We start from the raw sequence: 17,967 nt of genomic DNA on the forward strand, positions 1-17,967 counted from the left end.
TGGCTTGTAAAAATTGGCTTTATTTGTCACTTATTCACCTTAACTCATTTATGCCATTTTGGCGTCCACAGTGACAGTCCCCTGGAAGCTGGGGTCAGCCCCCACCCACTGTGATCACAGACCACAGAGCAGGAGCCGCGCAGGGCCCCACCCAGGAGGCACCCACAGTACATTAGCCCCACGGGTGGGGCTAAGCAGACGGCCTGCCGCGGGGGGAGCATCGAGTCTCTGCTCAGGACTGGGTCTGACAAGGCCACGTGTGATATGGTGGGATGCCCTGGACTGAGGGGTCGACCGACCTGTCGGGCCCATCCTGCTTCTGCTGCTGACTTGCCGGGTGGATTCAGGCAAGTTGCGTCTTGTCCCTCGGTTGGTCTGTTCCCTGGTTAGCGCTGTGAGTGAGGTGTCCTAGGAGCTCAGACTCAGCTCTGCTGAGTCGTGACCATGGCTCTGCTTCGAAGGCCACCGTGTGCCAGCTGCTGGTGGGGCGTCTCTCTCCGCAGGGCCCCGGGTGCTCCCCTAGAGCTGGGGCTTCCTCCAGGGAGAATTCCTCAGGCTTGTGGCACCCGACTCTGCTGTCCCTGCTGCCAAGCACCACCTGTCCCCAGAGGAGCCTCCCTGCCAGCCTCGGAAAAGGTTCCACTGCCTAAACCGTAGGTCCCCTGTTACCACAAACAGAACTCATTCTAGACATCACCATGAGTCTTTTCCAATCACAGGCTGGAGCAACCTACTAAAAAACAAAAACAAAAACCTAAGCTCTCTGACCCTGATTTTGCCACGGATGTGGGGCCTGCACCCTCCTCTCTGCGGGGCGGTGCTGACGGAAGCTAGAAGACAGGTGGCATCTGGTCATTTACTTAACATGCATTTGGTCCTAGGCACCGTGAAAAAAAGTGCTATAAACATGATGGGACGTTCTCAGCCCGGAAGGCACGGTGGCCTGTAAAAGTAAGCCACCGTCTTTCCCCGTGTGAGGGCTGCTGCAGGCGAGTGGGAGGCCCGTCTGGCGACAACTGGAAGGACGGTACAGACACATGTCACTTCAAGGGTCTACCACGCAGCGTCCACCCGGCTGGGCCAGGCGCCAACTCAGTAAGGCTGGCGAGTCCTGGCCTCGCTCTATCAGAGGACACAAACCGACGACAGCCAGCCAGCCACGATGGAGCTAAGCCGACTCTGTGCTCTTCAGCCTCAAAGCCCAACCAGAACAGTCAACGAGAATAGCCAACAGGCACATGCAGAAAAGTTAACAGACGGCCCGAGAGTGTCTTCTGGAGAACCCATCCCTTTCTTTTGAAGAGGCTTATTCCTAAAAAACTACTTATAAAAAGGGAAAACAATGGTGTCTTCCAGAGAAACAGTTTGAAGCCAGGTATTCTAACCCCTGATTGTGATAGGGACTCACCAGTGAGTCATGTCCACCAGAAAACATGATTTGCTCTCAGCCTCGTGCCCTATGGTCACGACGGAGACATGGCTATGAGGTTTGTGCTTCTAATAAAAAAGCTCCCGTGCTAGGGGAACAGCTCAGACCACTGCAGACGCCTACGGCACTGAGCAGGTGCAAAGGTTAAAAAAAAAAAGTTACTTGAGGACAGTCCTTTGCCGTCCCCACCTCTGGCAGTCAGCTCCATAAAACCTTCCTCCTATTGTTCTTTCTGCCAATGCCAGCCTAAGAAGCAAAATTTCAAACTGGAAAAATTCTAGCACTTTACAAAGTGGAATGAAAGAGAACGAAATTCAGAAACGGTATCGAACAAAGTCCTGGTGCGGTAGCAGCACTCCTGCAATGAGCGCCCCACGGGCCTCGCGTCCCCCTCCCTTGCAATTCCAGGCAGGGCCCCTCTCCTGGTCCAGGGAGACGTGGCTCAGAAGAGAAGGGCCCCCATGCTGCCGACCTCGCTCTGCTCCTTCACGAAGATTTCAAAGTACTGGTAGATGATCGTGACCGCGAGCAGGATCCCGGTTCCAGACCCGATGGCACCCAGGAAGTCGGCCAGGACGGAGAGGGCCCCGATGCACAGCCCACCAAAGGCCGCGGCGGTGGGGATGTACCTGGGGAACAGGGGACCGATGAGCCACGAGCCGCCATGCAGACCCCCAGCCCCGGCCTGGCCTCGGGAAGGGACCGGGGCTTTGGACATGCCACATCTGATTTAAGATCCTGACTCCGAGGTCACTCCACTACCTCCTTGAACCTTCACCACTCACACACCTTGATGGTCTGGACTAGGGCTGCGGTGTCCAATAGGTGCCACGCGAGCCACACAGAGCTCATGAGATGGGACTAGTCCAAATGGAGATGCTGAAGACATCACATGAGGTTGTGAAGACAGGAATATAAAATATCTTACGATGCTTTTTCTTACGTTATCTACAACTTGAAATTAAATTCTAGACCCGGGGAGTTAAATAAAGTACATCATTAAATTTACTCAGATTCGTTTTACTTTCTTTTCAAGATAGAGCCTACACACAACATTTTGTGAGTTTCACGTATGTTTTTACCTTTTTAATGTGGCTAGTAGAAAATTTAAAATTTCCTAAGTGCCGTGCAATCTGTTAGGACTGAATGGTGGCGTAAATCGAGAGGCCACAGAGGAACTGAAGGAACGAAATTGCAAACCGCCCTGCTAGAGATCTGAAAACAACCTGAAACTTGCAACACTGGCTTTTCCCGCGGTTGCTTCCTTAGGTGAGACGAGCAAGCTATGGGCAGCGGGACAAGCCTGGCTGGCCCCCTGACCTCGGGAACAGTTTTGCGGGAACACAGCCCCTTCATCCGCATAGGTACTGTCAGCGGCCGCTTCCCGGTAGTAGTCGCGACAGGCTTGAAAAGCCAGAGATACTTAATCACAACCCCCGCTGCCCGAGGCAGCTCCATGGTAAGTGGAGAGGAGGTGCAGACGGCCAAGTCCCCCATGAGCACCCCAAGGGCCAGCCTAGAGCTCTCTTCTCCCCCGCACCCAACACCCAGCTGGTCACCAAGTGCTGCGGCTGGCCTCTCCTCTGCGTCCCCCCAGGTTGCTGCAGCACTTGGAGCCCTCCTGCCCCGGGTCCACACTCCCACTGCGGCCTCTCAGCAGTCAGCTGGCCCTCCCTTTGATGGCTCTGCCTCTAGCACTGGGCCTCCTAAAGGGACCCTGGACACTGCCCCTTCCCCCAGCAGCCAACTGGCTGCCCACACCCTTACCACGCCCTCTTGTACCCGCAGAGCCGCATGCCTCTGTCTCACTCCCTGGTGGCTCCCTCTTTGAGGAGAGGGGCGGCATGCTTTTATTATCCTATCCCCAGTCTCCAGCATCAAGCAAGAGCATAGAGGAATTAGAGACACAGGGGTCTTTTCTATCTCGTTACCCAAGGGTAGGAGTTAACGGATCGGAAACCCCTAAGCCAGATCAGGATAACTGGTGTGGAAGGAAACCACAAATTCGGAGTCTGAGGGCCAGGGGCCAGCACTCACCGATTGAGCTCATGGACCATGGAAGTCTCTCGATGGCCCCGCATCACCATCTGTTGCTCCTTCAGCTGCTTTGCGACCTGCATGACACCCATCAAGGAGACACCATTAAATCGGAGACCTGAACCTGAAGGAAGGCGGACGCCTCCTGGTGGGGCTCAACACTCGCAGCTTTTCCTCTTCCGCGCCCTAAGCCCTCACACAGGTAACTCTGACTTCACCGCAGAGAAGTCACGGGGCGAAGTGTGACTGCACACTGTGGCTCTAGCTTCCTCAACACAGCGCTGGCTTCCCGCTGGCGTTCATCTTTGGCCACTGAGGGTTCACGACTGCCCCGCCCTGAGCATGAAGTATCTGAGGGTGTCCACAGACCACTTTCTTAGCAAGAGGAGACAGGCGGAGACCCCTCAGACCCCGAATGGGTGAGGACTACTGTTTCCTGGATTAACCTCCTCTCGAGAAATTCGCTGTAACTTCTATATACTCACATCTTTGGCAGAGGAGCCCGAGACCTCAATCCAGGTTTTGGAGAAGAACGCACAAGAGCCAAGCATGAACACTATGTACACCACGGCATGGACGGGATCTTCTAACACGGAGCCAAAGGATTCTGGCGGGGACAGGTAGTAGCACAGGCCGCCGACGGGATACGCACGTGCCGGGCCCCCAGAGGAAGTATCCTGGAAAGGTTACGCACAAAGCCTATCGTACCTCCGCATCAGGACAGAATAGTTCTGAGCAGATGACACAGACGACGATTTTGCTCAAGGGCCCATAGTACAGTTCCCTCAACAAAAGGGGAACTGAACATGCTGAATTTGTAAAAGGCATGATCAGCAATACCTATGGGTGAAATACGTGCTCCTAGTGAGATGCACAGGTGCACAGCCAGCAACCTGCGCTAAAACTGACGGCCCCGAGCAGCCATACTTACAGACCAGGTGCCCAACAGGCTGACCAGCAGGTTGCCACTGAAGCGGGCGGACAGCATCTGGGAGATGACGTACAGGTTGGACACCAGGGCGGACTGCAGGATGATGGGGATGTTGGAGGTGTAGAAGAGCTTGATCGGGTAGGTGTTGTACTGGCCTCGGTAACGGGCTGACTTGATGGGTAGGTCCACGCGGAAGCCCTGCGACGCCAAACGGAGTGCAATGCCCTTCGCTGCCTCATATCTGGCCCGCTGCCCAGAAGCCCAGCCCAGCCGGGGACAGCTGTCAGGGAGCCGGCTGCAAGCATTGCTTCCAGGGCTGTGGTTCCCCTGCCTTACCCACCTCTGCACCTGGGGGCATTGGAACAGAAGGTTCCCAGAAGGGGTGCCTGGGTGGCTCAGTTGGTTAAGTGTCTGCCTTCAGCTCAGGTCATGATCCCAGGGTCCTGGGATCAAGCCCCATGGTGGGCTCCTTGCTCAGCAGGGAGCCTGCTGCTTCTTCTCCCTCCGCCCATCCCCACCACTCATGTGCTCTCACACTCTCTCTTGTTCTTTCCCCTCAAATAAATAAAAATCTTTAAAAAAAAAAAAAAAAAAGGTCTCCCAGAAATACTGGCTTAAAACTGCACCAAAGCCCAGCAGAGATAATCCTACTTTTGTCAGAAACCAAAATCCAGCACATTATATCCAGCTCTATGTAGAATATACTAGAAAAGCCTGAAGAACACATGCTCAAGTTCTAGCAGTGCGCCTCGCACCCCAGAACAGCTGTTTAAGAGGTTTCGGATAATACACAGAAAAGCCAAGCTTTTCTTTTTCTTTTCTGAGATCTTATTTATTGGATAGACAAAGAGTGAGCACAAGCAGGGGGAGTGGCAGGCAGAGGGAGAGGGAGAAGCAGGCTCCTCACAGAGCAAGGCAGGCGCTTAACTGCCTGAGCCACCCAGGTGCCCCAAAGCCAAGATTTTCTATGAATATGACCTCTCCCTTGGAAACCCTTGGAGGAAGGGTTTCTTTTATATCATTTTCACAAACTCTCAATGCCTAGAATAGGACTCAGAATATGTAAGATTCGAAATAAAATCTTTATGCTCCAAACGCATACTTGCCAAGCCCCTGAAGGGTCCACTTATTGGTAATGAGACATATGAGTCTCAGCCAAAGGAACAGTCGTTTGCTCCTCGGAAAAAGCACTTGCCTGGTTTAAATACCTTTCCAACAAGCATTCAACTACTTCCTCAACTGCTATCTTTCCTTGTCAATAAATATTAGAATACAAAGTGGCTGATCAAAAAATACAAAGATTGGCCTGACTACAGAAAAGTGACCGGCAGTGCAGCTCTCTTATTCAGAAGCAAGTGACACAGACGAATAATCTGAAAGGTATGAGGAAAGCCTTTTCCAAGATGAGGCTCCTGCCTGCAATTATGGTACAAACTGGGTAAGACAGAGAGGAGGTGTGAGTTTGCTTGCTTTTCACTTTTCTTGAACTAAGAACTTAGTATCTTCTTTATCTGCCAACAGCCCCAACCCAAAGGAACATGATTCCAGAAATACTAGCTCTGCCTCACGTGTGTTCCAGCAAGTCCCCTGACTCAGTGCGAGGCACCTATACTGCTCGCCGTGGGCTCTGCGTCCTTTAAACGCCATCTCATTTCGATACAATGGGACGGGACAGGCTCCCCGCCAGGGTGTGGGTGAGGGATGCGTATGCCAAGATATGCTGACACATAAAGGCAGACCATTAAAACTTGGTGCACTGGGATCTGGACGCACCTGGAAATAGATCACCACCGCGAAGACAAAGATGGTGGCGATCAGATTCATGAGGTTGGGAAGATTCTGGCGGTAGAAGGCCTCTCGAAGGGCTCGGACCTTGTCAGTGCGTGTGGCCAGTAGATGGAACAGTGCAATGATGGCGCCTTCGAATTCCATTCCTGTCGGTGAAGGAGAGATGTGTGAAGTAAACAAACAAGCCACCAACTAAATTTGGCTCTACTGACCTTCTCAGTGGCTAAAAAGACGAAGTCCTAGCCTTCACAGTGCTCACTCCCATAAGCCCAGGGAGAGAGTTCTCTCATCTACTGCTTCTGTAGATAATGCAACCCTGCAGAAAGGGCTATTCTACCTTTTGATTTAACTCATCTCAGTTCTTCAGCATGATGCGTCAATGGCTACTGGACATGTGGCATGACGATCAGTCACAAAACCATAAAGGCAGGGTCTGCTGAACTCTGGCTGAAGGGGCCCTACACTGAAGGGGGGCCTCCAAGCTGCCAGATTCTCTTCCTGGAAATGCGCGGGCAGTCCGAGCATCTGCGGCTCTGAGGGGCAGGTGGGGCTCGGGCTCTGCTCCTGACACTGATGGTCAAGTGGAAAGGACCACACGTGCGCCCCCGCAGGGCTGATCCAAATCTGAGTTGATACCCTACCCCGAGAGGATGTGGAAGGAGGCAGCCAGTATGAGCCAGGAAACCACAGCCATGAAGCAGACTGAGCTTCCCAAAGACTGAAAGGAAAGAACGAGACTGGGTACTTGACCTGAGGAGCAGGCAGCAGAGGGACAAGTGAGAGGAACTTCGGGAGCACAGGGCATTAGTAAGGCCTAGCGGTGTCTTAATTTTCAGGAAGTTTATAGTTAAACAAACCAAAGCTAAAGCAGGTAACAAGAGCGCTGCGTTACTGTGTAATCTCTGCTAACCCACGACAGTCTACGCCACGACACACTCAGGCAGTGCACATGCCTGAAGCTAGCGCCGTGTCTAGAGCCATGGTCTCTGAGGGTGGCTGGAGGTACCGGTCACAGTGGCATGAGGGGTGCCCTGGAACTGTCCTGCTACGGCACGCACTCAAGTTTTGAACACACGGTGGCTGGTACCACCTGCTCTGTTCCCAAACCATTTTAGGGGGTAATCCAAGGGGGATCACCACTGACCTCTTCTGGAATGTGGCTTCTGTGACAGAAACACTGTTCCAACGGTCTGTAATTCCTCACCTCACCCTGTGATGCTGTGCTCAGTCCCCACGCACTCCTGCTCCCAGGCTTGTGACAAGCACTGCCTTCCCAGGGCATAGGGTTCAGGGATCTCAGAGCAGGAGCTGGGACAGGCCTTCAGAGGCCACCACCCCAGCTGCTGGGGAGGAAGGACTTGTTCCCTTCTGCCCTTCGTCCACACTGCCCCCCACTCCCGTCCCTCTGACCACAGCTCCGACTCCTCTCCACCTTGTTCATTCTGCACTAGCCACACATGCTGACCCTGAACACTACACTCCAACCTCAGGGCCTTTGCAGCTGCTTGTTCCCTCTAAATGGGACCTTCTTCCCCCACAGAGCTGCAAGGCTCCCTCCCCTGTGCAGGACTTTGTTCCAAGGTAGAGGGATGCTGGGAGGGGGTCTTCCTGATCACCCAGACTAACCCTGTGACAACCCTCCCAGTATCTCCATCTTCTTTCTCTGCCTCGTTGTTCCTCTAGGTACCTGTTCCAACACCTGCCTGTGGAACACTCAAGTCACTCCGTATTCCCAGGGTCTGACCCTTCACAGATGTCAGGTGAAGTATTTGTTGAGTGAAGGGCAATGCCAAGGGTAAGCTCTAGTTCTCCTAATTTTTAACATCATTTCTTAAAATTCGCCACCTGCTGCATCTCTGGGAACAATACAGAACTTCCAAGTGTGAAGAGTGACTTCAGGTGCAGAGGCAGCTTTGTACCTGCGTGGTCCCACTAATCCCATTTGAGCTGTTCCCACTTGCCCTTCACAGGCCTGTGACGTATGTGACCTGTGCCTTCCTCCAGGGTCCAGTCCTCGGGACCCCACTCTTCCCTCTCCCCTGAAGCCACAGCTCTCACGGCAACATTCACTGCCCACACGAGCGGCTTGGAGTGACCCCTCCCAGCTGCGTTGCTCTCTGGCTCAGTCTCAAACACGACCAGCTGAAAGCCCAATAACACTTTTAAAGCCAGAAACAAACCCAACTTTGCTCTGCGATTTTCCATCACCCTTGAAAGAACCTCCTTTGTCCCATCTATTATGCTCTTAGCGCCTTATGCCTCGGTCTGTGCTTTCCACGAGGGGCTGTCTGGTCAAAGCTGGACAATGGAACAGCCGCCGGGCTGTGTTCTCCGCCCGTCTTCCCTGCAGTCCGGGCTGAATCACCCCTTCCATGCTCCAACCCTCACTGCCTCACTGGCCTGCTCCTCAGTGGAAGGTGGTTCCTCAGCTGGGGCTTCTGAACCTTTACTGACTCCTCCCCTCCCAGCCCCAACTCTGGTGCTGCATCTTCAGACTTCAGGATGCCCCCAGGCCAGTTACAGTGACAGTCTTCACACCCCTGAACCCCTATGATCCTTTCTCCCACCTGCCTTTTCACACCCATCCCTGAAAAGTCTTACCCTCCACCCTCTCCTTTCTCCCAATTTGTCCTGAATTTCCCACAATTCCAGAAGTGCCCAGGGAGGAACCAAGTCCCTCTTCTCTGAGGCTCTGCTGACAGTTCCTATGTCAAGCTACGCTCTTTCCCTTGTAATCTACTGGGTGCATGTGGCCTTCATTTGTCCACGGACCTACTCTGAGTGTCACTAATGAAATCATGGGGTCTCTGGATGCCAGGGACTGTTTCCAGCACTCATCGAAGGAAACTGCTCAGACGCGCGTGAGTCTTCAGTTCTCACGAGTCTCCGCACAGTGTGTAACATATTCAGTGACGAAAAGACCCAATTTTCCTTTCCTACTAAGTCACACTTCCCAAATATTTAGGAAGTTTTATTAAAGACACTGCCTGTAACAAGATTCTCTTCTTTGTAGGCATAACATACAACACTTACATGTAACATGCATCTACTCTGAGCCAGGACTCACAGAATTTCATATTATTTCTCATTAATCCTGGCACCCACAGCTGATATGCAGAGGAAAGTGCCCAAGGCCATTTAACCACTACCAGCAACAGCCAGGACTTAAACCTAGTGACTCCAAGTTCAGGCCTCTCTCCCAAAACTGCTCCTCATACGAGCAAGTGCATTGGTTCCATAATTTCTGCTTAATCACTGCGAGCGACTGCCAAGACAGGTAAAGACGAACATGTGAGGATGCGCACTATTTCACTGCTGCAACGGTGGCAGTGGAAACAACCTCAGTGTCCGTCACAAGAAGACCATAATAAATGCCGCCTCAGCCTTGCAATGGAAGTCCATACTGTGCTGAGGAAAACGAGGCAAAATTATGTATCGCGACATGGCAAATGTCCGTGAAATACACAAAAAATGCAAGCTGGACATCTTTATGAGCACAGACCTATCTGTGTTTTAAAAACTCTATAGATAGAGATCACTTTAAAAAACAAAAACAGAAACTCTGCAGATACACACAGTAACATCAGAAGAGATGTACCTAAAACTAACCTGATTTTTCCTGGGAATGGGGGAACTTCTGTTTCCTGCCTTGCACACGCTGGTACTTTCTACTAAACCCTGTCCCCAGGGAAGGCCAGGGTCCTTACCTCGGCCGGTGTTGACAGTGGTGGGGCTGAACGCCTTCCACACGATGGTCTCACAGATGTTAGTGGCAATGAAGAGGGAAATCCCAGAGCCCAGGCCATATCCTTTTTGCAGAAGTTCATCCAAAAGTAAGACAATTAAGCCAGCAACAAAGAGCTGTGAAAATTTAAAAAGAAAAGAAAAAATAAAAAAAGCAACCCAAACAGACTGCGCATTACTGTTCTTCACAGGCCTGGTCCTTTCCTTCTGCAGTATCAAGCTTTTCTGCTTCTCAACACTAAAGGCAGGGTGGAGCTTGGACAGTAGAGCCTTTCTCTGGTGAACTCGGAAAGGCCACCACAGGGGCCCTGGCTTCTTCTCATGCTTCTGTTATGCCCACCTCAGATCTGTCATTCGGGAAGTCTAAGTGTGAGGAGCTACTCAGAAGCGGGGACACGTTAGAGCCACACTGACCTGTATGGTGATCAACAGGCAGATTCCAGCGCCCATTTCAGAAGGATCTCCGTACATTCCTGTCATCACATACACGATGGACTGGCCGATGGTAATGATCATGCCAAATACTGGAATCACAAGAAAACGGGGTCTTCTCAAAGTGGGACACTACATGGTCTGGAGAAAACGGTTCTGGAACACCTACTGTGTGCCAGGCACTGGGGAGGATGATGATGGGAGATGTAGAATGCAGGCATGGCCTGCAAGGAGCTCAATCCAGGAACACAGCAGCTCCATGGCCAAAGTACAAGAGTACTGAGTACAAGTACTCAAATGCCTTCTAACAAAAGCCTGCAACCTCTTCAATTCCAGCTTCTCCAAAATCACTTTCCTTTCAGTGACGGCAGGAAAAAGAGTTGAAATGTACTAATACAGTTCTTTTCTTTTTTTCCATTAAGATTTCATTTATTTGACAGAGAGAAAGCGAGAGAGCACAAGCAGGGGCAAGGGAGAAACAGACTACCCACTGAGCAGAGGGCCCAATGTGGGACCGGATTCCAGGACCCCGGGATTATGACCCGAGCCCAAATCAGACACTTTGCCAACTGAGCCACCCAGGTATCCACTAATCTAGTTTTTTTTTTTTTTTTTTTTTTTGAAGATTTTATTTATTTATTTGACAGACAGAGATCACAAGTAGGCAGAGAGGCAGGCAGAGAGAGAGAGGGGAAGCAGGTTCCCTGCTGAGCAGGAAGCCCGATACGGGACTCGATCCCAGGACCCTGAGACCATGACCTGAGCCAAAGGCAGAGGCTTTAACCCACTGAGCCACCCAGGCGCCCCCTACTAATCTAGTTCTTATGAAAGGAGAGTCAGGGAGCAATGGATGATAACATCCAGAGGCATGTGATTTGGTGATGGTGTCAACCTGCAGCACCCAAACTCAAGTCAGGTTGCTTAGGCTTTGGGGAGCTCCCTAACTTGAATACATGCCCGGGCCCTCTACAGGCCTATCATCTGGGTCTGAGTCCAGCACACTGAATATGATCTCTGGGATAAAGTGATCCCTTCTCAACTTGTAGTTAATGTAGTTTTACAGGAAAAACTCACAAAGCAGTCAATTTAGTTACTAGTTCCGTTTCCTCAGCCACAAAGCTCTTCTGGCCAAAGAGATACATTCCTTTTTGTATGCACACGTCTTTGTTTCTTGTAGCTCATTAGTCTCTGTTGTTAGGCATAGTGGAATCCACGTTTTTATTGGTTCTACAATACTAGATGGGTTTGGGATTCAATTTCAGCTTTTCTGCTTAGTTTGTGCATGAAATACAATTTTATTCCAAAATGCCCATCAAATAGTTTCTATTTGACTTTAAAAAAGTGCCTAATAAAACAGATACCTTGAGACAGAAAAATTTCAAAAAACTGTTCAAGAATAAAGAGAAAACAGCTAATTTGTGCTTTTGAAAAATAATACATGTGTATATTTTAGAACCTGATTTGTATCTGAAACTGACAAGTCTGAATTGGATTAGTCTTTCTTGCTCAGTCATTTCACCTACTAACTCCAGAAGATCTCTAAAACATGCTGGTGTGGAATAAAACAAGGCTGTGCAAGCAACTGTAAATGTAATTTCCTAATTAATGCATTTCGCTTCACAGCCAGAGGCTGCACGTGGTTCATTCCGAGAACTGGTTACTATTACTAGTAACACATTACTTGCTATAAAGCAAAACATTATACTCACTGTTACAGATGAAAAGACTGAGACTTCAGAGATGTTATCTAACTTCATCCCAGGTCACAGAGCTAGGAAATCACAGAGCTGGACCGAAAGGATCCCTATCCCCTAAGCTGAATCCTTTCAAACTCTGAGCAGAGAGAAAATACCACGTGTTGGGTAGCTACTGCACACCAGGCGTTGAAAAGGTTTTATACATGCTATTCAAATGAAGTCTTAAAGTAGCTCTGAAGTTTTCCTTCTAAGTGGTGAGGAAATTGTGGCTGGTGGAGGGCGAGACCTCCAAGCCCTGCTTCTTCCCCTCGATGACACCTGGTGACACCCACCCCCTGCCTCATCGACTCTATCCAAGTGCTCTCTCATTAACATAGCCCACAGTACACTTACAGGGTTGGTGGGCCAAGGAGGTTACATCGTACAAAAAAACCTATTTTGATGCCCTAAACTTCAGAGCAAATTTGAATTCTCACCTGCAGACATCTGAACATTTTTCAAAATCTCACTTACACTTTTGGGCTCCATTGAAGAGGGCTCGGTCTTTTGGGGTGTCACCAACTTCAATTATTTTGGCGCCAGCCAAGAGCTGCATGATGAGGCCGGAGGTGACAATGGGAGAGATACCCAGCTCCATCAATGTGCCTTGAAGAAAGAGCAAGGCAAAACACAGCCAGTATGAGCTTGGAAAAGCAACACATGATATTAAGAAAATAAATGAGCAAAATTCAACGGTGTGCCCTGTGTACAAATCTGATGTGTTTCAGTTTGCTAGCAGTATTTAATTTCAAAATTAATCCCCAAATATCAACGATTAGCGTATAATTCAATTCATTCTATTCAGTCTGCCAGGCAACATCTTATTCTATTTAGGAAGTCACGTGGCATTTAAATAGATGACAGCCTTTAAATTCACCCCAAACAGATTCATTCTGGTTTTACAGAGATAAGAAAGGTTCGTCTCTTCATCAGTTAATAAAAAAAGGATAACATTCAAATAACTTCCGGAGTTTGGAAAGAAGGTCAGCACCATTGTATCTAGTTGTGAATAAACCTCTATTTCCATTATGTTAAAATGAGCTATACTTCCAACTGATTTAGAACTTAATTTGAAATGTTTAGAAAGCGAGTTAATCAAAAGCAGTATCAACATAAATGTTCAAATCCTCCCCACCCATAGGTAAATGGGTTAGAATATAGAAAACACTGCTACATATTTTTTTGGACACGTATATATAACCTAAAGATATGAAGATGTAGCTCAGAAATAAGTTACATATTCTGAAGAATGTTATCAAAACAGGAGAAAGACCAGTACAAATGTCATCATTTCAGCTGTTTAAAAACATTCTAGTTTTTCCATGTTTTTTTATCCTCCACGACCTAGACTTATCTTGTTATTACAGGTTTTGTGTTGCATTCAAATGCCTCAGATGGCTGAATTGGCCATCTGCTCAGGCTATTCAGCACGCGTGCTAACATTCCTCCCTAACACTATGAATTCCACATAAAGCCGAAGCCTGTAATTTAACCGAAGGAGGCCAGTCAAATCCCCACTGCAGAGAGGTACAGATGGCCGAAGTCCTACCTCTGTTCGAGGCGAGAATCACTCTCATCCAATAGAAAGGGTCAGCTGAATCTGAAGACATGATACCAAATAGCGGGATCTGGAAACAAGCAGAGAAAAGGAGTCAGCACGCTGACCCCCAGACTGCTCTTCGCCCCACCGCAATTTTGGAACAGGAACTGCGCTTACCTGGCAGCATACTAAGAAGATAAAGAGGGTGATTGCGGTCCACAGCACTTTCTCCTTAAACTGAATCTATAGTGGAAGAGAATGCATTAAGGCAGTATTTACAAAGACAAGTTCATAGAAATGAACTCGAGGGGCGCCTGGGTGGCTCAGTGGGTTAAAGCCTCTGCCTTTGGCTCAGGTCATGATCCCAGGGTCCTGGGATCGAGCCCCGCATCAGGCTCTCTGCTTGGCTGGGAGCCTGCTTCCTCCTCTCTCTCTCTCTGCCTGCCTCTCTGCCTACTTGTAATCTCTATCTGTCAAATAAATAAATCTTAAAAAAAAAAAGAAATGAACTCGAATTGGACCCCTTTCTTTGTTCACCAGAGAAGTGAGCCTTGAACACTCCAAACTGTGTGCCAGACATAAGCACTGAAACGTAAGGATGTGTGTTGCAGGCTTTCTATGTACAAGACAGGCATGCAGAGACCTTTCACGTACGATTTCATTGGAGCCTCATGTCACTTACTGTTATCTTTACAATGAGGGTCTTAGGAAAGCTAACTTGTCCCAAATCTCACAGCTGAAGTGAGTTTTGAGTGCAAAACCTGTGCTCTTAGTCACCAGAATTAACAGTTTAGGATCAGACCCCAGATGGAACAATGTTGCAACAGCAAGGGATTCCTAAAACAGACCAGACCTTACAAGGAGCCAATGATAGTGATCATTCAAAAAGGTTCTGTAACTGATAAAATCTTGCAATTCTGTAGCTAACTAATTTGCAATGTGTGACAGTTCAACAGTGTATTTGCTATGAATTAAGGGTAAAACAATGTAATAAAAAATACTGTGGGAGGGAGGCAGGGAGATTTACACCTTTAACCTACTCAGTGCCTGCTAACAGCACCTACTTAAGACTTTTCACATCTCCATGGGTACACATGTAGGCCAAGTGACTACTAGGAATTATTTTATAGATAACGAGTGAGTACCATCAGGAAAATTTAGAATCCCTGCCCAAGGTCCCCCTGGTACCAAGTAGAACTGGCAGCTTTTCCAGGTGTTCTGCCTCAACTGATGGCCTTCCCTAGTACTTGCTGCCTATCCTGCAAGAAGGGGTTTAAAAGGCTTAAAAAACACTGTTAACTATTGTGTGGACTGAGGATTTTGATATGGAAAAATACCTTGTGAGCTACAGCATGAAGTGAATAGAACTGTGCTCTGAAAAAGTACTTTCTAACCGGACGGGAGGAGGAGTCCAAAGTCTACATGAGCTCCAAGACAGAGTCTGGCTCTCTGGTCAGAACAGAAGTTGAGATCTTTCACGACTGCCACTTTAGGCAGGCCCCAAGGAGACCACCACACAAAGGCGGCGGGCACTTAGGGTCTGACACCCCACATGAAGCTGGGGTGAAGTCACAGAACCCTCCTTCCTCTTGAGAATGCTCCCCTTCCCATCTGCACCTCACCAAACCAAGAAATTAGGAGGCCAAGGGAAGGCAACACCACTTCCAGCTAACCAGGAACACAACAGGCTTGTGTTGAAAGGATTCTTCATGGGAAAAAAGAGTAGATGATTTTTATAAGACTCCTCATTTCTTAATAACCAAGTCTCCTCTCCTGGATGCAGCCAAATTCAACAGCAAAACTTCAAAAGCTCTTCATCCTAGTCCTGTCTACTTTACCTTTGAAATAGCTGCTGAATCAGCCAACAATCACTTCTCATCAAAAAGCTTTTGAAATTGATAAAATCTTGCAATGATGTAGGTTAACTAATTTGCAATCGGTGATAGTTCGACAGTGTATTTGCTATGAATTAAGGGTAAAACAATGTAATAAAAAGTACGGGGGGAGCGGGGAGCCCACCCCATATACCCTGTGTTACAAAAGCTTTGAAGCCACTCTCATCTTCCACCGACTTCTAGAACATTTTCTCATCACCTGGCCCTTCCACTGCTCCCCATCACTCTTTATGTTCTAGTGATATGGAACTACAGCTGACACCCTCCCACCTGCTTGTCTGCTTTGCACACATATTCTTTATATCTGGAATTCCTTTCTTTCCCCTCAAAAAAAACAAAAAAACAAAAAAAAAACAACCACCAAACCAAAAAACCCCCAACTTCTATTCTTCCATTAAAACCACCAGAAACCACATCTTCCAGAATTAATCCCTTCCTAAGCCATTGCTACAACCTGCACACATTTTCACTGCTCCATCTACCACACTTAGTTACAAGGCCAAGGTCAGGCAGCTATTAAAAGGTTTGTGAAGGGTGGGTCCCAGGCTTGTCTACCTCCAGAGCCCTTTCTACTAAGCTAGGGAGTTGGGGTAGAAGGGACAACTTTGTATCCTGCCCATCGAAAAGGGCACGTATGTGAACTTACACAAAAGGATTTTAAGTTAACAAAAAAAAAAGGGGGGGGGGAGACTTCAAGAAGTAAGTGTCCATATTGATGTTAATTACAAAGATGTGTATGTGAATGCATGAACAACAGTCTTAAAAGAATCTAAAGACAAAAACCTTTTACTATTCATTCTCTTGAATGCAAGAATCTAAATAAAACCTCCCCACTGTTTAACCGCTACACTAGCACTGGCAAAACTTGCTATACTGGGCTGTGGCTGTGCAGGAGCGGAAATTCTGATAAAGGTTCTACATTTTTATCTTCTCATGTTTTAATGTGTCTGCTGTAAAAAGCGGGGTTCACAAAAACGCCCTTTTCCCGTACCTTTTATGGAGACTGTCTGAGTCCTAACTCATTTGCGCAGGATAAAGGGACATGCATACCAAAACCTCCTGGGGGTAAAAAAACCCAGCCACGAAGCGCTCGTGCTGGAGGTGAAGAAGGAAAGGAAACTCAATCCGAGTCTCCTGAGGCTGCTGGGGCCTTACGCATTCATCTCCGAGTTCCACTTTCCGGACAGAGCAAACCCGAGGCTTTGTCTGCTGGAGTAGTACCCTCAAAAGATGCTCCAAATCCAGCACCATGATTTCAGTGGAAATTCCCACACGGCCAGGTCACCTTCCGACAAAGCTCAGGAGAGCACACAGCTACACGCCAGGAGGAAGGGGTGCGAAACAGAGCTCCCATCTGGCGTGCTGAAGCCATTTTTAATTGTGCTGTAAACTTCGGGCGCCCAGACAGTTCAGGAAACCTCGGTGGACGGCGATTTCGGGAACTTACCTTCCTCTCCGGCTTCTGAATTTCCGGCAGGATGACACAGAACGGCTTGATGACTTCCAGAAATTTGACTTTGAGGGGAGAGACAAAAGCAGAGTTAGGGCACGTAAAAACCTGCCCCGCTCCCTTGGGGAAACCTTCCGCCCAGCGTGAGCGGAGCAGGGACTAGAGGGGCAGACCGCGCACGGGGGCTCGCGGGCGCCCCAAGAAGGGCCGGGGGCGCGGGCCACGGTCTAGGGGACCCGAGCGGGCCTGAGGGGTGGCCGCTCGTCCGGACCGGTGAGGGGAAGGGGCATTTTGATCCTTCCCGGCCTTGCCGGGGCTGCCCGGAGGGACTCACTCGCCATGGCGGCGGCTGCTCGGGGTCCGGGTCCCCCTTCGGCTCTGCTCCACTCCGAGTGAGATGAGGCTGTCCGTGGGCCAGTCCGCCCCGGAGCGCTACACCTCCGCCGAGAGACACGTCAGTGCTAGCACCGCGGCGACCGGCGCGGCGCGGCGCGGGGCGGAGCTGGGGGCGGGCCGCAGGCTGCTTCCGCTTCCTGCCACGCGCTGTGGGCCAGCCGCGGGCCCGCACAGTCGCCGCCGAGACCACAATTCCCGGCATGCAGCGGGGCTCCTGGGCCTCCCGAGAAGAAGGTGCGAGACGCCGGGGCGGGTCGGGTCGCGGGGTATGCCGGGATTGGGAGTGTGCGGCTGCGCAGACCTGGCCAAGCGGGAGCGCGCGGGCGGAGGGTGTGTCATGGCTCCAGAGGGCGGGCGTTGGGGTCTGGTAGAGAAACTGAGGCAAAGGGCAGAAGCCGCTGCGCCCATGCCCTGCGAGTAAGGCGGTGTCCCAGTCACCTCTATGCCCTTCATAGTACTTATAACTCTGAATTAGTGAATAGAGCGTAAGCTCCTTTGATCCGGAGCCAGTGTCCCAGCGCAGACTGAAATGCCCGCTCCGAGTAGGTGCCTGGTTGGTGAGGCCGACGGAACACCCTCGTTTATTGAG

The 17,967-nt window shown here is 49.8% G+C and overlaps 1 protein-coding gene across 1 annotated transcript; it reads right to left on the minus strand.

Annotated features, from left to right (window-relative positions):
• SEC61A1 (SEC61 translocon subunit alpha 1) lies at nt 1-17,477 on the minus strand. The gene is made up of 12 exons (XM_045991364.1): nt 17,317-17,477; nt 16,980-17,047; nt 13,815-13,880; nt 13,647-13,725; nt 12,572-12,703; nt 10,344-10,453; nt 9,893-10,046; nt 6,171-6,331; nt 4,398-4,595; nt 3,952-4,143; nt 3,467-3,543; nt 1-2,058 (listed from the first exon to the last, which is right to left on the minus strand). The coding sequence occupies exons 1-12, from the start codon at nt 17,321-17,323 to the stop codon at nt 1,872-1,874; spliced, it is 1,431 nt and encodes a 476-aa protein (XP_045847320.1). The 5' UTR covers nt 17,324-17,477; the 3' UTR covers nt 1-1,871.
• Between the last annotated feature and the right edge of the window lie 490 nt (nt 17,478-17,967).

The sequence above is a fragment of the Meles meles genome, chromosome 20 (assembly GCF_922984935.1).
Source record: "Meles meles chromosome 20, mMelMel3.1 paternal haplotype, whole genome shotgun sequence".
NCBI lineage: Eukaryota > Metazoa > Chordata > Mammalia > Carnivora > Mustelidae > Meles > Meles meles.

Bases quoted from the DNA above. Each gene is read 5' to 3' on its own strand.
- SEC61A1 (XM_045991364.1), bottom strand. The intron at 10,454-12,571 runs GTAAGTGAGATT...TTGTGATTCCAG, and splicing joins CTTCAATGGAGCCCAAAAGT to TATTTGGCATGATCATTACC. The intron at 4,144-4,397 runs GTAAGTATGGCT...TAACCTTTCCAG, and splicing joins GCCTGTTGGGCACCTGGTCT to GATACTTCCTCTGGGGGCCC.